General features: G+C 40.0%; 2 protein-coding genes across 7 annotated transcripts in view; one reads left to right on the forward strand and one right to left on the reverse strand.

Annotated features, from left to right (window-relative positions):
• The window catches only part of RALGAPA1 (Ral GTPase activating protein catalytic subunit alpha 1), a 211,789-nt gene extending 192,628 nt beyond the window's left edge, over nucleotides 1-19,161 (forward strand). For 5 of the 6 annotated variants that reach the window (XM_055130478.1, XM_055130481.1, XM_055130482.1 and 2 more), the window contains 2 exons: nucleotides 6,933-7,057; nucleotides 17,833-19,161. In XM_055130478.1, coding sequence (XP_054986453.1) covers nucleotides 6,933-7,057; nucleotides 17,833-17,981 — 274 coding nt within the window. In that variant the 3' untranslated portion in view covers nucleotides 17,982-19,161. Of the gene's footprint in view, nucleotides 1-6,932; nucleotides 7,058-7,634; nucleotides 7,666-17,832 lie in introns of all 6 variants that reach the window. The other variant, XM_055130480.1, reaches the window with a different exon arrangement.
• A 989-nt stretch (nucleotides 19,162-20,150) lies between these two features.
• Nucleotides 20,151-22,828, reverse strand: INSM2 (INSM transcriptional repressor 2). Its single transcript, XM_055132669.1, has one exon. It carries the CDS (start codon nucleotides 22,762-22,764, stop codon nucleotides 21,181-21,183), a length of 1,584 nt encoding a protein of 527 aa, XP_054988644.1. The 5' UTR covers nucleotides 22,765-22,828; the 3' UTR covers nucleotides 20,151-21,180.
• Nucleotides 22,829-23,363: the final 535 nt, after the last annotated feature.

The following is a 23,363-nucleotide window of genomic DNA, read 5'->3' on the forward strand; positions in this document are numbered from 1 at the left end:
CGAAGTAAATGATGTCTTGGGGACTGTCTTCTCAAGATGGATTTTTAGAAAACCTAAAATAGGACTAGGAGTGTTGCTCACCTCACAGGTGCTGGCTCCCTGGGTCTGGGTCTCAGCTCCACACCAGTACTGCATGCCCCACCAAAAAGTTAAGCTCCTAAGCCGAACTGCTTAAATATTTAAATTTCCAAGTATATTTTTAGGAGTTTGTATTCCCTATGCAGAGTAGGAGCTGCAATCCAGCAGGGTGTGGGAGTAGGGGTGTGGAGGGGGTGCTTCTGGCAATGCTGGGTCTACAGTATGAGGCAGTGCTGAACCTCACATAAGCTAGGTCTGGACTCTACTGTTTGATTTATCACTTTGTCCCTCTTGTCTCTGTTCTTCATTTGAACAGAAGCGCTTTGAAAACATTCTTTCCAGTCCTGAGCCAGCATGGTGGCAGTTGAGTGCTGGGGACATGAGTTTGCGGGAGTGCTCGGGCCCTGTAGTGCCAGGGATCGAATCAGGCCAAACACATGCCTTGTACCACCCTTGTGCTAACTCTGTGGCCCCCTCGAACTTCGTTTTCTTTGGGGAGGTAATTAACATTTTTGAGACGATACAAATCTCTTATTTCCTAATACCTTGCTATGTGTAATATGCTATACCTTACAAAGGTGTCTACATTATGCTTTATTTCACTTTTTTGTTCTTCTTCAAAGAAGGTAAATTAAATCAGTGGTAGAAATTGAATTAATCTGTCTACCTTGGGAAAGTCCCGACTCTCCCTCTGCAGAGTCCAGTTAGGACGAGAGGAAGGAGACTGTCTTTGCATAATTTCCTAATCAAACCAACTTACACGATCCTTCCATTATAACCAACAGTCACTGAATACTGCTGTTCCCTGTGTTAGGGGCTGGCAATGGAAAGATAAGAAGACAGCTTCCTCCTTCTCCCTATTGGTTTATTAGAAGAGCAAACATAAGGGAAAGGCACAACTGGTGTGTAACAACGGGCTCTCTGAAAGCAGAGGGTGGCCAATTTCTGACAGTTGGTGAATTGTATGATGTGTTGTATGATGTGAGACCTCCCACTAGAGTCAATTTTAATCCACTAGCCATCTTCCAAACTTTGTGATGCCTAATTTAAGTATCTTTAAAATTCTTAGCCATCATGTCAACAGCTGTAATCTGCATAGTTTAACACATTGAAGTGGCACATACCACCAGTGTCTCACACTTGGAAGTGACTTAGCACAAACCGCAGTGCTAAGTGCAGTGTGACTGGAGGGTTTTTTGTTTAGAGTATTTTTTTATGTTTGTTTTGGTTTTTGGTGCTTGTTTGTTTGGGGATTGGGTGTTTTTGTTTGTTAGATTTAGAGGTGGGGGGAGAGGAGATTCCATACCAAGCTGTTCTCAAAGCTTAGTCCTGGCTCTGCTCAGGGATCACCTCCTAGCAGGGCTCAGAGGGACCATATGGGGTGCCAGAGATTGAAGCTGTGTACAAGGCAAGTGCCCTATCTGCTGTACTGTCTCACCAGCCCATTCAGTGTGTTCAGAACTAAAAAAAAAGTTTAACTTTCCCTCTTCCTCTTGCTGTTGTGGTATCATCATAGAATGAAGATGAAATTCTTAAGTGCTAAAATTGGGGGGAGGGGGAAATATAAAATATGAGTATAGGCAAATATTTATTAAATCAAGAATTCTTAATGGGCCATAAATCTTTTTTCCTTTTTTTTTTTTTTTTTTTTGGTCATACCCAGCAATGCTCAGGGGCTAGTCCTGGATCTACATTCAGGAATTATCCTGGCAGTGCTTGGGGACCATATGGGATGCTGGGGATCAGACCTGGGTCAGCAACATGTGCAAGGCAAATGCCTTACCCACTGTATTACCCCTCCGTCCCCTTGGGCCATAAATCTTAAAGGTCACCATATCCATAGATATAAACACTGCATACTTTGCCTTAATAAGGAACCAATAGTTTTTCTTCTGTTTTTTTTTTAGGAAATGTAACAGCAAACCTGAATTTAAGCAGAAATTAAGCAGTGTTGTGTGTGGTGTTTACAGTGATCATTTCATAACTCCTTTTTTGAGTTAAATATAAAATATTTGTATTTTATACTTATTCTTGCTATGTATAATGTACATTTTCATTTCTTTGAGACTAGTCACAAATAATATTTAATTTTACCCAACCTGCTTGTATGCCTGGAAATCAGTGATCACAAAGCTGCAAGCCTTTTCTCAGCATAAAAGTGGTTCAAAATTATATTGTATTACTAAGAAAATTATTGTGGAGAAGAAGGGATTGTTACTTCTTTAAAATCAAATCTACTTCTAGGGGCTGGAGAGATAGCACAGCGGGTGGGGCGTTTGCCTTGCACGCGGCCGACCCAGGTTCAAATCCCAGCATCCCATATGGTCCCCTGAGCACAGCCAGGGGTAATTCCTGAGTGCAGAGCCAGGAGTAATCCCTGTGCATCGCCAGGTGTGACCCAAAAAGCAAAAAAAAAAAAAAAAAATCAAATCTACTTCTATTTTTATTTTCCCTCTATTTTTATTTTTTCTCAATGTTTATGACACTAAAAAACTAAGGTATTGGGGGTTGGAGCGATAGCACAGCAGGTAGGGCATTTGCCTTGCACGCGGCCGACCCGGGTTCGAATCCCAGCATCCCATATGGTCCTCCGAGCACCGCCAGGAGTAATTCCTGAGTGCATAAGCCAGGAGTAACCCCTGAGCATCGCCGGGTGTGACCCAAAAACAAAACAAAACAAAAAAAACTAAGGTATTAGTAAACCTTATGAAGTATCTTCATATTATGTCCATTTGTTCATTTTTTCCAAAAGAATCAGTTTCCTTGCTTTAGAATAAACCAGAGGTCCAGCTATACATACCGTATATATGAAATGTCATCAAAGAGTTTTTGCCTATGAATACAAGTATTTTCCTCAAGCTAACATTGATTGTCTAAGATTGTCCTTAGAGAGGGACAAGAACTACAGTACAATAGGTAGGATGTTTGCCTAGCCTGCGACTGACCCAGGTACAGTATGACCCTCGAAGAACTGCTGGAATAATTCCTGAGTGCAGAGCCAAGAAAGAGATATAAGCTTCTGTTGCCAGTATAGATGTAAGAAGACTTTTGGATTATTCTCTTTTTCTATCTCTTATCTCAGCATTCATCTAGCAAATAAAGGGGATGTGTATCCACATTTAGCATATGGATGAACTATTGCACAGGGAATTTATATTTTCCCTAAGATGTAGCTAACATTGAAGCCCACTTTTCTTGACAGCTGATCTTGACCCAGAATGCTATCAATAATGTTGCATGCTTAAAATAAGACTGAAAAATAAATAATGTTAAATTTGGTATTTATGAAGTACAGATTCAGTTCAAATTATTTTTATGCTATAGAAAATGTTTAGTTCTCTTCATTATTTTTGGAATCGTCAACTCCTTCTCCCCTTTTCCTGCTATTGCAGAAAGTGGAAGGGAGGATTAGTGGATAATTATATTGCTGCGATTACAGCACCTGTGTGTTATTTCTTTTGATTGGCTAGTTGCGTATTAAAGATTCCTACCAGCTAAAAGTCTCCCTTATCAAATGTTTTTTATTAGCTGGTTTTGGCTTGGGTTGTTATAAATTTACAACAGAAGTCTGCTTAATTTTATTTAGACCTTAAATTTTGTTCTGAATTTTTGTTTAGTCTTTTTTTAAATCACTCACCTATTTCTTTTTCTTTTTTTAAATTTCAGTGGCTGTACACACTCACAGTAGGAATATGGCTTGTCTGTCTTGTTGCTAGTCATCATGTTTGTGTATGCCACTCAATTTATAGTTACTAATAACTCTTCCCTAGAGAGCTGCCTTTTTTAAGGAATAAGTGTCTGACTTATAATAGAGATATAGGAATTAACTGCTTTAGATTGTTGTTCCCATTCCAGATGCTAATAGCACTGTTGGGAACTTTATTATCATCTCAATCACAAGTTCACCTCTACTCAGGACTATGGGTTAAGTACTTAAAGTTCATTATATCTTTAATATATGTTTTCCAAGGTAAAAAGGGGGACAGATATGTGAATACTACAGATTGGGTTGATTTGCTTTAATTTGGCATTAAACTTGGAAAATCATAACTTTTGGAAGTTGAATTACCTTAGATTGTTATTACCTAGTAGATAACAAAGGGAAACTTTAGACATTACCCTGTCTTAAAATATTTTATAAGCATTACAGTTTTTTATTTAAATTTAACCTTGATTTGATTTTCCTTTCCTATTCCATCTAGACTTGACTAAAGTTTCATTTTAAAAAGCATGATTTTCAGTGTTTGAGATTTTTAAGATAATTTTATTAAATACATTATGTGTTTTTATATAAAATAAATGTGTGATATCTGGATAATTTTTGTTTTATATAAATTCATGTTAGGGTTTCTTTGAATTTTATGAATATACTTTTGTACAATGAAATAAAATCACACTTGGAAATGTATTTTATCTACATATTCATTTTCTTTAATAAATTTTATTACATTGGAAATACTCTCCCTGCTTTAAAAATATTAACATTTGCTTTCTTTTTGTGTAAACTCTAAGTATAATAAGATAAAGTAAAATATTTCATTTATAGGCCCTCTGAAAGTAGAGCATTTTAAAAGCAGGTAGGTGTCTCCACCCTACTTTTCATGAAGCATTTTACCCATTCAAGCAGACTTTTAAAAACAGCTTGTTTTGATAGCAGCCTGTTCTCCTGTGGGCCTTCAGCCTTTGCTTCCTGGCAGCACCTTTGGTGCGAAAAGAGAGTGATCAATTGGGAGACTATCAGTGCCAGCATGCATAGAGTGATAAGTTAACACACCACTGGGAATTTCTAGGGCCCACCAAGATACTTCACTTCTAATGTGCTAACAAGCTCATTTTTCTACCTCTTGCCTCTTCAGTTATTTTTTTTCTCAGAAGAGCTTAGAAGTTGAGTGCATCAGGCATAATGAAAAGCTCTGTAGGAGGGAGAAGCAATAACCCCATTTTTCCCTTTTCAGCCAAATAGAAAATTAGTTTCTGGTAATACACAAAGGCCAGTATTTTTTGTACAAGGGGCACTGCTGTGAATCAAAGGACTCTATTAACTGCAGAAAATTCGGCAGCTGTGAATCTCCCCCAATGAAAAAAAGTACTTTCCAACAAGTTGTGAGATATGTGCTATTATTTAGATTGAACCATCAGTTTCATCCTCTTCCATTTATAACTATATACCCTCTTTTAAGAGTGTGCTATATTACTTTCCTATGTTAACACTAAAAAATGTCTATAATATTACCCCATAAAATCCTTATCATTAATCACTTTAATAAAACATCTTGTCCTGTTATTACCCATTTCAGAAGTAAAATTCTTTGGAAATTCAACCCAGGGTACAGAATTGAAAATAATGAATTGCTAGGATATGGAATTTAGAATGTTACCCATATTTGATGCATGAAATAAATTGTAATACAAGAAGAGAATACTTAAGCCGTTTAGAGAGCAAAAGACTTAACAGTGAAAGTCAAGTACCTAATGGATATAGTCTTAACCTTTAACTCTGAGGCTCCTTTCCTTTCCATAATCAATAGGCTTTTTGTAAATGTAATTGTTTATGGTCTCTTCTGAGTTATTAAACATTAGATGTCTCAAAATATTTTTATGATCTGAATTATAGACTCAGTCTACAGTTGCTAGAATTGCAGTACTACAGTAATTGAATTTCATTTTTTGAAAAGAACAGTAAGGAGTTTTGAGGTGAAGGTATTAAAATGGGTTTTTAGGGGGAAAAAATTCAGTGACGAAGACACAACCGGCAAATTTTTATCTTTTGTGCTTATTAAAGTGTCTTACTTAAAGCCGATTGATATCGTACTCTTGAGTACAGCAGGAAAACTTTGAAAAGTTGTAGAAGAAAGGTTAACTGATTTCTCAGTTCAGGAACTGTACGACATGAAGTCAGCATGTGAGTTTTTCCTGATAATTGTATGTTGCTGCCTGCTGCTCTACATTTTGACAGCCATTTCCATAGTTGCTTTCGTGAACAACAGAAATATTCTCTCCCTTTCTCGCCCTCTCTGGGCTAACAGCACAATCAGGCCTGCTGAAACAGGAAGCCTGGAGTGGGTTGTTCAAAAGCAACAACACTTCCAGGTACTGTTGCTTGTCAATAATATCAGAGAAGAAAATGTGGTGAAAGGGAAGTACAGTATTTTTCTGTCAGTGTCAGTGCCCTGTAGATGCTTTTGTTAGACACTATTTAGGAGTCCCGTGGACTCTTTGCAGATATTCCTGCTTGTTTCAATGTTGTAATTGACAAAGTAATATTTTTTTCTGACATACAGATTCAACTCTGTATTTATCTTAACTGCATGGAGTTATTCAGGATTATAGTGACATTAGTGTGCCATTCAAAATGAGAACAATTTGTTGTGGAAATGCAGGGATTTTAGGGGACAAAAAAAACTATATGCAGGAATTTTCAAAATAGATCTTTACAAACGAAAATTTTCAGACAATATTTTAAGTGGCTTTATGGTAATATTATGGTTTCTCAGTAAATCTGCAGATTGAAACTGATTAACAAGATAAGAAGAAGCTAAGCTGAACCACCTTTCTGAAGAAAACCATTAACTTTTGTCTGACAGTTTAGTATTATAATTATTTTCTAATATCTCTGTATTAAGGCTGCCAGTTACAATGATTTCCTGCAGAGTTAACTTGTGTTAGCTATTTAGTTAACTGTTAGCTTTAAAAACTATTTTTACTCTTTAAAAGCACTTTTTATGGTGCAAGAGTGGTTAAAAAAAAATCTAATAGGAAATACTAACTTAACAGTCACAGTAGGCCTTTTATGAGATTTTTTTCTTTTTTGATAAAACCTGCATTTAAGTTCATCCTTAACTGAAGGAAATCAGCTATGAGGAAAGAGCACGGTACCTGCAAACAATTGTCCAGCACCATTTAGAACCAACGACGTTTGAAGATTTTGCAACACAGGTCTTTTCTCCAGCGCCCTACCATCATCTACCATCTGATGCTGGTAAGAGTGAAAGCAGTTATTAGGTACTTGTCATTCTTAGAACTTGAAATGCAATACCCTTTTCTTCTGAAATCACTTAATACAATTTTTTTTAAAAAAAAAACTTGCTTGAATAAAATTTCATTCATTGAAGTACAAATGTTTTTACCATTTTATATTTGAATTTGGCCTGTCAATTTAATTTCTACTCTTACCTGAATGCAGTTTATTTAAAAGTCAGCATCTTTTAAAAGTACATTCGCCACATTTTATCTGAGCTGATGGATGGTGACTTTTGTTTTATGACTTCATTACTGAACTATCTGCAAAAGAAACATGTTTCCTTCTCTCCTCAACTTTGGAAGATCCAGTTGTATAGCCAGAATGTCACTTTTATCATCTCTGATTTACTAAAGTAACTAATCTAGAATTAAAAGAACTTGGTAGATTATAATATTTAAATATTTTCAGAGGGTACTGCATTTTTATAACTAATTTTGAATAAATCAGTAAGAAAGTAAATGACTCGTGGCCTTCCTTTTCTATGCTACTTTGCACTCCTTATGATTGTTTCATTTATTTTATTTTCCCTCTTTAGATCATTAAATATCAGTTCTGTTTATCTGAAGGTAAGACAAAGTGTCAACCAAAACACCCTTTGTTCTTCCTCTACTTTCTTTTTTAAAAAATTAGCAAGGACTAAGCTTGTAACTCAGACACTGAACAAACTTAACACTGCCCTGGTTCATACTAAAACATTTCAGATATTGTCACTAAATTTCTTCCAGAATTATACTTACTAACCCAGGTCTGCATGAAACACTAACGTTGGTTCTGGGATAAAATTAATAACTAATATAGAACCCTTGTTTGAAACTAGTTATACCCTGTTGTATTGGCCTTTTTAGTTTCCCAGCATGAAAAGTCTTACTACAGAACTAAAGTGGTTTGTATTTGTATTTTGTGATGTGTTGTGTTGTTATTGGGCATCTAGGTTTATAAGTGGTTGTTCTGTTGTTTGCCTTGCACCGTATTAGGCACCTGACATACACAGATGACTTGTGATAGGATTCAAGAAAAGCAGGAAAAAAAGAACACAGTATACTTGAAGTTAATCATAATAAGCCTTCAAATAATCATTATGTTGTATGTTTTCTTTATGTTGAAGTTAAGTTTTATAAGCACAGTACCCTTCTGTGCTAATTGAAAAAAATTACTTAATTGAGGCTTGGTCAATGAAATAAAAACATTAGTTTTAATTTCATTAAAACTACTATTTAGTTGGCTGTTACAAAAATAACTATTAAAAAAAACTTAGAGCCTTTCAAGTCATTTAAAAGACAATGGCAAAAGGCAATTATATTAGTCTAGGTTGAATCTTCTGAAAGTGTGGTTTAAAAGTCTTCAGACTCAATTTAGTTTGTTGACACTATCTAAAATTACTCAGTTTGGTAAAGAAAAAGATTTAAAATGAAGATTGAAAAATATAGTAATGAAAAAAATAAAAACTAGGTAAGTATAACTGAAATTTTAATTTTTAATAATAGAGAATGCTCTCAAAATATCAGCTATGCTATTATAATAGATGTAAATAACACTTTGTATATCATAAAATTAACCATAAATTTTACAACTAAAAAGTACTGATAACAGGATTGTAATAAGTCTAGCTATTACCCTTAAATTTATAAATTCTGGGACCGGAGAGATAATGCAGCTGGTAGGGCATTTACCTTGCACACAGCCAACCCAGGCTCGATCTCTAGCACCCGATACGGTCCTGCAAGCACCATCAGGAAGGATTCCTCCTGAGCACAGAGCCAGGAGTAACTCCTGGGCACTCCAGGTGTGCCCACCCCTCCAAATAAATAAAATTGGAAATTATGGCAACTTTCATTTTAAATTGTTTATCAGTTGGGATTCTTCATCTTCCTCCTAATGTCCTCATATTTTTCAACTTTTCCTTCACATTTAACCAGGAATAAAATTTGTCATCTTTTAAGAAAAGCTCTTAATATCAACCAAGTCAAAGTAAATCAAGGTTGTAATATCAACCAAGTCAAAACTGTCGCCTTGGGGCTGGAGCAATAGCACAGCGGGTAGGGCGTTTGCCTTGCACGCGGCCGACCCGGGTTCAATTCCCAGCATCCCATATGGTCCCCTGAGCACTGCCGGGAGTGAGTCCTGAGTGTAAAGCCAGGAGTAACCCCTGTGCATCACCGGGTGTGACCCAAAAAGAAAAGAAAAAAAAAACTCGGCTTTATTTTTAAAGATTTTCTTTCTTCAACAACTCTGTAACATAAAACTAGTGGTTATCATAAATAGTAGTGAAAATTTCACATAAACATAACACTGTCACACTGGTTAATTTCAGTTTCTTTTCTAAATTGTCTTTGCTTTTAGGAATCATTAGAAACATACACTCTAATTCTTTCAGTAGGGGCTTCATACAGCAGAGCTGTGCATGAATGTCAGGAATGGAACTCAAAGCCTTACACTGGGTAGGCGTCCTCCACATTGAACACTATTGCCCTTGCCTCAATTACCGTAATTCCTTAAAAGAGTAGTTTTACTTGTGAATAACTTATTCCAAGATTACCAGATATACCCAACATGTTCATTGCAGACTCAAAGCTTACAAGAGAGATTTTTATCAGAATTGTTAAAATATCAAGACAATAAAATAAAAATCTTTATTACACTTATAGTAAAAAAAACATTCTGGTGTCTACAGAATTATGTGTTGTTCTTCCAGTCATCTCGAGTTTTAATTTTACTATTACAAGCCACCCATACTTAAAGAACTCCCTTTAAAATTCAAAGTCTGAGAGAGCAAGCATAAAATAAGCCAGGTAATAGCAATATGGATCTGAATTGTTTTTTGCAAATACTAATAAACATAATTAAAATTTTATTATTTATTAAATAATATATAAATAAATTTACAAATATATAAATAAAATAGTGTGAATTCTTAAAGGTTTTTTTTTTTAACATAATGGTCAAATTTATTTGTACCTGGAGATTGTAAATAAAAATCAACTTTAAATTTTGCATACATAACCCATATATATAAAACACTTATCAGAACAAATGTAATTTCTAATTTTTAAAGAAATGCAGTATGATAATCATACAAAGATTATCCTCTATTTCTATCCAGTAACATGGAAAAATAATTAAATTTTAAGTTTTGCTTAACTTGACTCAATATTAACAGTAATCCACCTACTGCAATAACCTTGAAATCTCAAAAAAATAATTTTTCCATATAATTTTCTAGTATTTAGATAGGAAAATACTTTTGATGTACTATAGATGATCTGTGAATTTTATAACTGTATTTTCTCAAAATGGATTCTGTCTCTGACAGTAGATTGATACTTAAGGGAAATTAATTTTATCCCTGAGGTCATTGAGGGAGATATTGTGATGTCACACTTAGTTGATCTGCCATAACTATATTAAAACATTATTAGATTTTTCTTGTCCTTTATTTTTAAAAATTACAGGAAAAAAATCCCTTTATCTTTGTCAGGCATATGTGTAGAAAATATCCAAAGTTTTACAGTGACTTTCTTTTTTAACCTTTTTCATGTTTGCAAACACCTCTTCTCTAACTCTATAAACTTCAAAATGAAATTACTTTGTGGCCAGATTACATAGGTACTTAAAGCTAGATATTTCCTCTAACGTTATATTGCCTTTTCAAGTCAGGTGGGATTTTATTTTTGGGGGGGTGGTTTTTTAATAAAACAGTTCTAAAATGCCAGCAACCAAAAACAGGATCCTGTTTGTTTTGTTCATTTGGCTTGGTTTTTGCTTTTTGGGTCACACTTGGTGTTGAGCAGGACTTACTATTCCTGAATTCGCACTCAAGGATCACTTATAGCAGTGCTTAGAGGGGACCATATGTGCAAGGCAGTGCCCTATCTGCTGTACTATCTCTCTGACTCCTCAGGGATCTGTTTTCCTGAAACTGAACAATATTAAGTTTGCTTTCTTAATTTCAGCATTAAAACGCTGTCTATAATTTCCCCAGTATTGTCCTTCTTACTGTTACAACCATATTTTTTTTTTTAAATTGGGTCACACCCAGCATTGCTCAGGGTTTATTCCTGGTTCTGTGCTCAAGGAGTCACTCCTAGAGGTGCTTGGCCAGCCACTTGTATGCAGTGCTGACAATTGAACTGGGGTTGGCCGCATGCAAAATAATCAGCTTTACTCCTGTACTAGCTCTTTAGCTCATAAACCATAATCTTTTAAATACCTATTATGTAGTGTATTTAATAATATTACCTCTTATACTCACTTGTTTTAGTTGAGATTGTAGATACCTTACCTTTGGTTTTTTTTTTTCTCAACGTTAGAATTTAGTACTTTAAAAATTAAAATGTTGGGGCTGGAGTGATAGCACAGCGGGTAGGGCGTTTGCCTTGCACATGGCCAACCCGGGTTTAATTCCCAGCAACCCATATGTCCCTGAGCACCGCCAGGGGTGATTCCTGAGTGCAGAGCCAGGAGTGAGTGACCCCTGTGCATCACTGAGTGACCCAAAAAAAGAAAAAAAAAATTAAAATGTTGATTGATGTTTGACTCTATACACACACACACTTATATTTATCTATACATACACAGTTTATATGTTACCATAGAAAACTTAAATTTCTATTTAAATATTACTATTAGGATTCAAATATTTCTGTGCCAACAAAATAAGAATTTAGAGTGATTGTAAAAACTTAGAATTTTATTTTATCCTTTATACTAACCTCAGTTTTTCTGTTCACAAAATTGGTATCACCATATGTAAATAGGATCACATTGTAATGGTTAGATATATCTCTTGGAATCTCTGAATGAAAAAAAAAAATCATCAAAATTTTCCTTAACTATAGGTACCCTAATTATAGCTCCCCTTCTTTAAAATTTGTTTTCACCCCTTCCTAGGCAGTGAAGTGATTTAAAAAAAAAAAAAAGAATTTAGCTCCTCTGCAGCTATTTTACATTTATATTGTTAACTGTAAGATTTGCCAGGGAAATCAATTTCCTTACACCATATAGCTATAAATTTTGGTGGGGGGAGAGCTCCCATTTGGGCATGGACAAGGGGCCATAGCTGACAATGCTCTGCCTGGCTAGGCAGGCCACATGATTCAGTGCTTGGGTCCTGTGATGCGAGGGGCTCCCAGACCATACCCAGTGGTGCTAGGGCGGGGTGGGGAATCTGTGCTTCAGCCCTTTGAGCTAGTCCCCAGATGTAATTTTTCAAATCCTGTTTATTTACTCATCATTCAGTTAACCTGAAATTTTAAGCTACCAAATAATTCTCTTTTTGGTACTTTAAACTTGGAAATTTGACTTAATGTTGTTGACTAAGAGGTAAATAATGTCATTTTTAAATAAAGTTATGATTAACCTTTGTAATAATAATTATTAGGTTATATTTCCACATGCAACTTTAATTCCGATATAAAATTTTTATTGAAAGTTATACTTGAGCAATTGCTGTACTATTATACATGTTTTCTCTTATTGAATCTTCCTGACAGTTCAATGAGATTAGAAAAATCAAGTTGACCCAAATAAGCTCCCTCAGTCTTGGTAAGCTAGTAGGCCCACCTCAATGACCCTGACTTCAGGGTCCATGATATTGACTCTTAAAATGGCCCATCATGTCTAAATATGTTCAACTCCTTGCTGTTGAAGAGAGAAATTGCCCAATAACCTATCATGTTTATAAACTGGAAATTGCTAACCATTATTGTTTCTAAGATTCTACTTTCTTAACCTTTGAGAAGTCTTGTTTAGGGGCCACCAAACCTGATGGTGCTTCGTAGCTAAGGACTACTCTCCGCTCCATACTAAGGGGTCATTCTTAGTAGTGCTCTAGGGACCATGTGGTCCAGAGATTGAATTGTGGCCTCCTGTATGCAAAGCATGTCTTCCAGCTCCTTGAGCTACATCTCTGATCCTGAAAAATCACACGATCACGGTCACGAAATCCCGTTGATCATCGATTTCTCCAGCGGGCTCAGTAACCTCTTCATTCGTCCTATCCCTGAGATTTTTAGAAGCCTCTCTCCACTCGGCCTTCCCAACGATGCTGCATTGGAGGCTCTTTCAGGGTCAGGGGAATGAGATCCAACTTGTTACTGGCTTTAGCATATGAATACACCATGGGAAGCTTGCATGGCTGTCCCATGTGGGCGGGAAACTCTCAGTAGCTTGCCAGTTTCTCCCAGAGGAGGAAGTAGGTTATAAGATATAAGTTTTAAGCAAGCTTAAAACTTGCTTTTAAGTCTCTGGATGTTGGCCGTTGATGGGATTACACACACCTGGGTTCCTCTGTCGGTACCTTCATGCGCCGAGGCTTGTCCGAATGTGTGGAGAGGGGCCTTGAGCATGGCTGTGGCTAGGTTCCCGTGGTCTTCGGCTTCCAAGAGCTCTGCTTGGGGCGGGGAGGGAAGCTGGAGCCCATCCCCTCCGAGGGGCCACGGGGAAGACACCCAGGTGTGCGGGCAAGAGACTCCCTGAAAAATATTTTTAAATTATTAATAGTTTTAAGGTTACCTTAAGAAAAGTATGGGGGTGGAGGGTGGGCAGAGACATAATACAGTGTGTAGGGCACTTGCCTTGCACACAGGAGATCTGGGTTAAATCCCTGGCATCCCATATGGTCCCCAGAGCACTGCCAGCAGTGATCCCTGAATGTAGAGCCAGGAATAACCACTGAGCATCACCAGGTGTGGCCTCAAAACCAAAAATAAATAAAATAAAAGTTTTTGTTTTTGTTTGAAAATATGGAGCTTCAGAATTAAGATAATCTAGAACTGAGTTATGACTATCATTTTCTACATGAAACTGTCCTAAAACTTATTTTTCCATTTTTATGGAAATAAAACATGACTAGTTTAGACTTATATAGTCTGCAATAATGTTCTTGAGAATTTGAAAATGAAACTGTTTGCCTCTGTTTCTGTGCTATTTTATTTTCAATTATGTGTTACTTCTATTTCATTCAGTAAAGTATCCACACTAATCCTAATCACATGTCACTCCATTAACAATATTAAAGTATTAGGTTATTTGGGCAATAGGTGGTCATTAATATATGCTCATATTTTATAGAACATCATCATACAATGTGCTGGATAGATAGCTCAGAGGGCTAGAGCACATGCTTTGCATGCAGAGCCCCAGATTTAATCCTTAGTACTACATGGTCCCATGAGCATGACTCCCAAAATATGTACATGTATCAAAAAAGAGAAATTTTAAATTTAAAGGTTTTTTAATTTTCAAGAAAATCTTAATATTATATGTGTCCTCAAAATTTCAACAGTTATATTTCATAAGAGGTCATTTTCAAAAGTATTTCTTTTTTTTTTTTTTTTTTTTTTGCTTTTTTTGGGTCACACCCGGCAATGCACGGGGTCACTCCTGGCTTTGCACTCAGGAATCACCCCTGGCGTTGCTCAGGGGACCATATGGGGTGCTGGGAATCGAACCCGGGTCGGCCGCATGCAAGGCAAACGCCCTACCTGCTGTGCTATCACTCCAGCCCCAGTATTTCTAATTTTTATCTCTTTTCTAATCCTTGTGTCCTAATTCAAAGTCTGTTAACTCTTCTTCACCACTTGGGAGTTTTGTATACTCAGTGTATACCTGCTATGTCCCAGGATATTTGCATATGTAGTTGTATCCATCCCTACGTATATCTTAGTAGCATTACTAATTTGAAAAAAATAAATAAAACTTAGATCAGGGGCCGGAGCGATAGCACAGCGGGTAGGGCGTTTGCCTTGCACGCGGCCGACCCGGGTTCAATCCCCGGCATCCCATATGGTCCCCCAAGCACCGCCAGGGGTAATTCCTGAGTGCAAAGCCAGGAGTAACCCCTGAGCATCGCTGGGTGTGACCCAAAAAGCAAAAAAAAAAAAAACTTAGATCAGTTTGCCCAAGATGCAACAGGACATCTAGGAATATAATAGATATGGCATTTTTACCTAGCTCTTCTAATCCAGGCCATGATCTTTCTAGCATATCACATTGCCTCTTAGTGTTGCGATTGCTATCGCATTCACAGTATTTTCAAAGGTTACATTAACTGAGTAACTAGCCATTTATAACAGAATCAAATCTATCAGCAAGCAAAGAAAATAGGAAGTAGCCAATAAATTTTGTGGGCTCAAGGTAACGCATAGGCCCTACGTGCAGACACCTGGTATTTGATCATAGGCACCACTAAAAATAAAATTGAGGTCTGTCCATTGTTTGTGGAATACCATTTGCTGATCATACATTGATAGCTGTATGCCACACATACTGAAAAGTCTGATTTGTCTCACAGTTGACTGACTATCAGGGGATTTCACCTTGAAAACACAAAGGAAGATATGAAGAAATTTTCTATGTTTTAGGAAAAAAATTCTTAAATTTGGCATCCTCTAAAACAGTGTTCCCCAGTAAAACATTTTGTGATTATGAATAGCCTCTTTATCTGCACTGTCCAGTATGTGGCCACTAACTATATCTGGCTGCTTGAAATATAGCTAATGTATCAAGGAGCCAGTTTTTAATTTGATTTCAGTGCATCTTAGGTTAGCATATTGGACAGAACAGCTCCAGAATGTTTATACCAGGTGATTAGAATAACATGCTATAGGTGCAGTGAACACTAGTAACAGTAGATATTTATCAGATCTCTCATAGAATCTTTTTTTTTCTTCTTTTTTCCTATTTGAACTTGTTTTGTTAGTCGGTAAGTATATAACATTTGAATCTTCAGAGCATCGTCCATTGTGAAACATCATCACTCTAAATGCATTGCATGCCCAAATGTATTTCATAATTAAAAACCTGATTACTGTCTTCTCTGCTCCTTGGTTAACACTTGTAAAGTTCTGCACTGTGTCTCTCATATCTGTTATCTACCTTCTCTTTTGTTTTCTCACTTCTGCTCGCTACTCCATTTCTTCATTCACAACAAAGAAAGCAATGCAGTGATAGTTCTCTTCCTCCCAAAACCTCCGCTAGAAAACATTGGCCATCTCAAGGTAAACAGCCCTGGGCAGGCCTCTTATGATTGGTCGGGAATAAAATGCATTGCCAGAAAAGCATGAGCTCCTGCTCTTCACCTTCCTTCTGCCATCCATCCGCACTATTTCCTTAGAAGGGCCATGGATTCATATTCTCCTCTAGGTTTTCCAGTGTGGGCCCAGTTTGAACCAATTCAGATCTTCAGGAAGAGTAAAGGTGAACAGAAATCTATTTCTTTCTTGTATTTGTGAAGGCCAACCTCATTTTTCAGTTAGCAAAGGAAGAATGTTGGAGAATTTAAGGGAAATTGAAAAGAAGAGCAAATAACCTAGATTCTGAGTAGTGATAAAATATTTTTCCTTGGCAATGTATATTTCTTCTTAAACATAATCACAACATTTGGCCTTTTAAAAATACCTTCAAGTAGTCTACTGACACAGGTTCTTAACTTGTAAGAAATCTTGTTAGATTCTGTGCCCCTATTTGACAGTTTTTACGTTTTCTTATAAATATTTAGAACATCAGTCAAGGCACAAATATTTCACCCTATGGAGGGAGTGCTAGCAGAATTGTTTCAGTGAGGCTGTGCTGTATTGACTAATAAATATGCCCAATCTCCTTGTTAAGGAGATGTACAAATGGACGCCTGCAACCTGTATGATGTGTGTATATATATATGTATGTGTCTGTCACACTTAGAGAAAAATTATAGGTACACAAGAGAAAAAAAATACAGATTAAAGTACCTTAAAATACACATAGTTTTTTAATTTGGTTGGTCTGTCATGCTTGCAAACTTCTGGTTTTTAGGGGATTGTTAATATAATTCCTTCAGAAAATACTTGAGTACTTTCAATGTGTCATCTTCTATAGTATTAGCTATTCTATATGTTAGGAACACATAATTGATAGAAAAAAGTACAGAAGTGAAGAACGATTTTGTAAATGATCAAGGATTTTTTGAATTTTTTTAAATTTTTATATTTGCAAATTTATTGGTGACCTATTTGCTGTAACTGGATAATGAAACTGCAAAATTTAAAGGGGAACATTTGCTTCTCTCATACAAATCGAAACCTTGAAGGGAATGATTAGTTTATCTTTTAGCTAACTTCTAAAAAGTATATTCAGCTACCTAGCATGTGTGATGGTCTTACAGTGCTGCAAAGAAAGAATGTTAAAGAAGTTAAGATAATTTGCAAAGAACAGATAACCTAGGTTATGGATTGTGATAAAATATTTTTCCTTGGCAGCGTATGTTTCTTCTTAAACATAATCACAACATTTGGCCTTTTTAAAATACCTTCAAGTATTTTTTTTTAACCATCTGGTGATATAATTTTCAAGTCTAATCAGGAAAGGCATTTTTCTTGGTTCTGCCTTGTTACTTAGTGGTAGGAATTGGTTCTTCTCACCTGCTTCTTAAACCCTTCCCTGCATGCTAATGATGCTTTGGATTCCTGTCCTTCTAAGTATTTCGCTTCCCGTTGCTTTTTACCAAGAACTACTCTGGTTGGTTCTGACTCTGGAAATGATGATTGGCAGTTTCTTGCTAATATGATGACCACCAGATCACTCAGATCACTGGGCTTTAAATACGATAGTGGTAGGCCGTTATAACAGCAAGTTTGGGGTTTGCTTTTCCTCTCTAAAAGATTTCATTAACCCTTGCTACTGATTGGTAGCAGAAAGTGTTTTTATTATGGAGTGAGAGGCCAGATGAAGTGTACTAATGCTTTTACTATTTCCCACAGGCTCCTATCCAGAGATTCTATCCAGTGAAACTGCAACAGCAACGCAGGTAGATGGGGCTGACCTGGCCTCCCCAATGTCTCCTCGAACTAGCAAAAGCCGCATGTCCATGAAGCTGCGTCGTTCCTCTGGCTCAGCCAATAAATCCTAAGCAGACAAGCAGTCCAGCCATGATCAGCAGTACCCACCTTAGCATGAACATAGGTTAACTCTTTCAGGCTTCACATTAGCCCGGCATGCATGTTCTTTCCAAAAACTGTTATTTTAGAAGACACTGGATTTAAATAATTTATATCTTTTAAGTTTAGATTTGGGCTGTTTTCCAGTTGGGTTTATTCCTTCACGCTCCTAAGCTGCCACATTATTTGGGGAGGGGGTGGATTTTATTATATTCCTTTCCCTTCCTAAAATATTATGTCTAACTTTTAATTTCATGATTAACTCTGAATCAAAATATAATTGGACAGATAATCTTATTTATTGTGGAACATTGCAACTTTATGACAATATTTAATTTTTTACAAGTGAAATTTTTTATTTAAGCATTTGTAAAATTATAACGAAAGTTGCAAATCTGTTAATAGAAAGAATGTGTCTGGATTATTTATGTTATTAGAATAAAACAAAATAAGTGGTCTTGTAGCACCTCAAATTCCAACTGAAATAATTTTTAGCAGTAACATTTTCTTCCCAAAACATTGTCTCATTTCTTGGTGGTACAGGTGATGCCATGACATATTTAATGACCAGAAAAATCACTGTGCTAAACTTTGATTTATGTTTAGCTTCCAAATATTTTTCTAAGGTTTTGCTTTTAAAATCTGGTATCACTGTTAAATGCCTTTTCCTGTTTTGAGACTGCAGCCCATTATTAGCTGTTGAATCCTGGTGTATCTGTTTTCTTTATAAAGTACCAAAAAGGAGGAAAACGGAGGGGAAAGAAAGAGAAAACTTTCCTACTATAAATGAGTTGCTTAAATTATGTGTATTTTTTTTTTAATTAAAGGGAACATGACCCAGGAGTCTAAATCAAATCTAAGTACGGTTAATACTGAACTTGCAGGTGCAGGTTGGTATACATTCCACCTTCCACAAGTATTTTCCTGTGGTAGATAAGCTGCTCACGTTTCGCTCACCACTTGTTTGGAATGGACATCTCCTAAGGAAATGTAGCATGACATCAGTACTGACTGCATGTGTAAATACATGATACCAGCAAACCATAAGCTATAAATTATGTATCATTCATGTAGTACTACAAATTTGTTACAGTGGGAAAATGATATTGTATTTAATAATACAATAAAATTATTCTTATCACTTTATTGCCATGAGTGTTGACCGGTGTATTATTTATTTTCAGACCTAATAAACAGGGATATATCATTAGTGGAGAGATATATAAATCTATGTTATCTTAACTAATCATGAAAAAAATTCAAATTTGAATTCCCTTTCTCAGACAGACCCCAGTTCCCAAATTATTTCTCAGGAAGCCTAGCTCAGTCATTAAAAACACAGGAAACTGTACACCTTCATAATAGCTATCCAGAAACTTCACCTCATGCACTTGGTTAAAGCTTTAATTTATCTTATCCCTTTCTTTGGTTTCTTAAATGTTACTTCATTTTATAATCTACTCTTAGGAAGAAAGCATCTTACACTTCCTAAATCAGAGTTCCTATTTGCTTAGATTCTGTAAATTTTACATTGAAGAAAATTATTTATATGAAACTACAGAATATAAAGTTCCTATGGAAGTTTCCATGGAAATTAATAAATTTTTAAAGAAAAGTTCCTTGGAACAAAACTAATCAATGTAGACATGATCAAGGTTAAGAATTCTAAAAAGGAAATAAAGAGTAAACCCATTTCTAAAGTGTTTTCATATATTTCTAAATGGTCTTGATTATATGAACAAAATATAGTGAAAATACCAACTTTTCTGAAATAAGTGAATTAATCACAGTTAAGAAGAATTTTTTTTCATCTTCAGATAATATTCACTTGCTTTAAGAAAAAGTTTTTAAAAATGTTTTCTTTTTACATTTTTGTGGGCAAAGGGGTGTCTTTAGATTTCAGGAAGATTTGTCCTTGAAGCTCAGTCTGCAGCCATATTTCAAAGATTTTCCCATTGCATTTCTACACGATTATATTCATTTTAAAATTATAATTTCCTCTTTGTATGCTGTCTAAAGTCACTAACATTCTACAGTAGGATACTGGCTTTGGGCAGATAAGAAATGTGACTTTGAAAAAAATAGGCTTTGTTGAACAAGATTCTTTAAGACAAACACAGAACACCATACAGTACCAGCTATGTACATTTATTTGGTGGTAAGCATCTTACAAATATGAGCTATCTGTAGAGCAATATTCAGCCAGTATCCAAATCCCTGGCTGTCAGGGCAGGGGTACATCGTACACTGGATATGGTTTACAAAATGAGTAGACTGAGTAAATTGCCATTTGGTTCCATAATGGATTATAGGTGTTAACATTTTTAAGCTAAACAGTTTCGTATATAATACATAGTATGAGATTTAAAATAGAAGCTTAAACAATTTTGCTGAAACTAAAACTATAGGACATGAGTTTTCTATTTTCAAAAAGAGCTATTTAATAAAGATATACGTTAAAGGAGCGCTTCCTGAATGCTGCACACGGAATAGCTAAGGATGAGAAGTAGAGGGGTCTTTCTCAGCTGCCGGTGAAGCAGGACCGTCCCTACCTCCAAACACTAAAGAAGGGCTAATACTGTAATTAGGAAAGGGATACACCCCATATCTCCCCAAAGCACAAGCATCCTTTACATTTCCTGTCCACAGACACGGCTCTTGAATCCCTCCCATCCCACTTTTAAGTTTGGCACCAATCACATTAACTTAATTCACAGAATATACAATGCGAGATATCTGGCCCTTTTGAGACAGAAACTACTTAGGTGCCTGCGATGGAAAGGAGGAAAGGAACATCGGTGACTGCCACTTTCGGCAGCTGGAATCCTTCGTAGACACTGAGACATGCACGCATTCACTGGGACTTTTCCATAGGAATTACGAGTCGGATAGGATTCGTTAGGGTCTCCAGAACTTGCAGGGGGGAAATCCTGTTTTCGTGGGAGAGACACAAGTCCTGGAGCACACAGACCGAATACATACCTGCTCTACTGGAAGGGGTAACAGGTCGCTACCGCGCCTCAGGGGTGCGGACAACGACCACAGGGAGTCTTGGGATAGAAGTGGACCGAGGGTGTGTCCGCCAGTTGGAAATAGCCACCCCCCACCCAGATTCCCACGATGCATTTACCCCGAGGCGAGCCCGGCAGCGCCCGGGTGTCCGGGGGCCCCTTAGCAGCCCGGCCGCAGGGGCAGCTGCAGCAGCAGCACCTGCCGACTCTCGGAGGGGTGGCACTTGTTGATGTGGCGGGTGAGCCCTGGGGAGCTGAAGAAGGTAGACGGGCAGTGCTTGCAGCAGAAGGTCTGCGGGACCGCCCCGTCGGGGGCCGCTGCCGGGCTGGGCAGCCCCGTGGCCGGGGCGGGCAGCAGCAGCTCGTCGCGGACGGCGAGCCACAGCCGGTGCGGGTCCGTGCTGTCGGCTGCTGGCAGGGGCGCCCCGCACGGCGGCCGGGCGAGACCGGTGGCGAGCGCGCGGGGAGCTCCCGGCTCGTGCGTGCCCAAGTGCTTGCGCAGGTAGGCCTGACGGCGGAAGCTTTTATGGCAATAGGGACACACGAAGATCTCCGAGCCGCCGACGCCGCCGACACTGACCGGTCCATGCGCCCGGCGCCCCAGTACCCCGTCGGAGTAGGGAGCCTGGGGCCGCGGAGGCTCGGGGAGCGATGACAGCTGGAGGCCGGGGCGCACCACGCCGTTGGGGTGAGCCTGGGCGGTGGAGCTGTCCCTGGGCCGCGGGTGCTGATCGGCGGGGCGCTCAGCGCGCCCGTTCTCCTTGCCGTCTGCCGGGAACGCCGCGACCCCGGAGCCCGGGGTCGGGGGCAGCGTTTTAGCGTCGGCAGGACGCGCCGGGGCGGCGGGCGGCGGGGGCCTCGGCTTGTGCCAGCGGCGGTGCGAGGCGAGGTTGGCGGGGCAGCTGAAGACCTTGTCGCACTCGGGGCAGCGGTACTCGACGCGCACGATGCGGGAGCAGCGGTGCTGCGCCAGCGCCAAGGGGTCGGCGTACTGCTCCTTGCACAGCTGACAGATGAACGCCCCCAGCGGCGCGCGGCTGCACCCCCGACCCCGGGCCGCCGCCCCGGGCTCCTCCGCCTTGATCCTCAGTCCCAGGACGGGGGATGTGGTCACCTCGTCGGCGAAGCTCAGCCTCCTCACGGCCTTGGGCTTCTTGACACCGCCGGCGGCCCGCGGCAGGCCAGGCAGAGCGGCGGCGAGGGCCGCGGGCTCAGGGTGCAGCGCGGGCTCGGCGCGCGGCGGCCGCGGGAGGGTCTCCCCGGAGCTCGGGGCGGCGCTCGGCGCCGCGGAGCCGGAGCCCGAGAACGTGGCGAGCGCGGGGACGCCCCCGGGGAAGGACTCGGCGGAGACGGGCGAGCTGAGGCAGCGCTCCAGGAACGCCCGGCGCGGCTCGGTGCCCGCCGGCTTCGCGGGGCTGCGGCTGGGCGCCCCCTCCGTGCCGTCGCCCCTCCACTCCGCGCCGGCCCGCGCGCCCGACCCGGGGCTCACCCCCGCCGCCCGACAGAGCGAGCCCGACCATTCGCGGGCCGTCGCCGCCGCCGCCGGGTCCTCGGGCCCTTCTCCGGGCTCCTCTCGAATGGGGGGCGCCGCCGGCTCCGTACGGGACGGGGGGGCTCTGGAAATGTCCTCGGGGAAGGAAGGCGCCACCTGGGGCCCCGGCAGGGGGAAGACACGCTCGGCGAGGCGCGCTCGGTAGGAGCCGCCTGTCCGTTTAATTCGCTTCACTAGGAAGCCCCTTGGCATGGTGGCGCCGGGAGCCCCGGGGAGTAGGAGGAACCGGGGCGCCCGACGGGCTGAAAGCTGCCTAGCGCAGCAGCCGGACGAGCTTCGCCGCCGCCGTCATGCAGCCGCTGCCTTTATACCTGCGACGTGGGCCGGGCGCGCGGGCGGCCTTTGGCTGGGGCCGGCCAATCAGGAGTGGCAGCGGGCGCGGAGGGGCGGGGCTTGCGCCGGCCCGGCTCCCAGGGGCCCAACTCGCGGACCGCGGCGCACGCCCCTGCCCGACCCGCAATGGCCTTTGTGGCCCCCCCAGTAAAGCGGAAGCGCGGGGGCCACCTACTCCTGCAGCCCCCCCAGGCTAAGACGCGAGAAGGTAAGGTCCTGAGTGGCAGAAGTCCCGCGCTCGCGCTCTCCGCTGGAGGCGGGCAGGGAGTCGTCCCCCCACTCCTCGCGCGCGCGCGCGCGCGCGCACACACACACACACACACACACACACACACACACACACACACACACACACACACACACCGCAGCCTCCCTGGAGCCGGAGACCCCCCAGCTGCCTGTGAAGCAAAGCCCCACCTGCAAGAGCCTAGTCCCGAGCAGCGGTGGCGAGGGTAGGG

The sequence above is a fragment of the Sorex araneus genome, chromosome 3 (assembly GCF_027595985.1).
Source record: "Sorex araneus isolate mSorAra2 chromosome 3, mSorAra2.pri, whole genome shotgun sequence".
In the NCBI taxonomy this organism is placed as follows: Eukaryota; Metazoa; Chordata; class Mammalia; order Eulipotyphla; family Soricidae; genus Sorex; species Sorex araneus.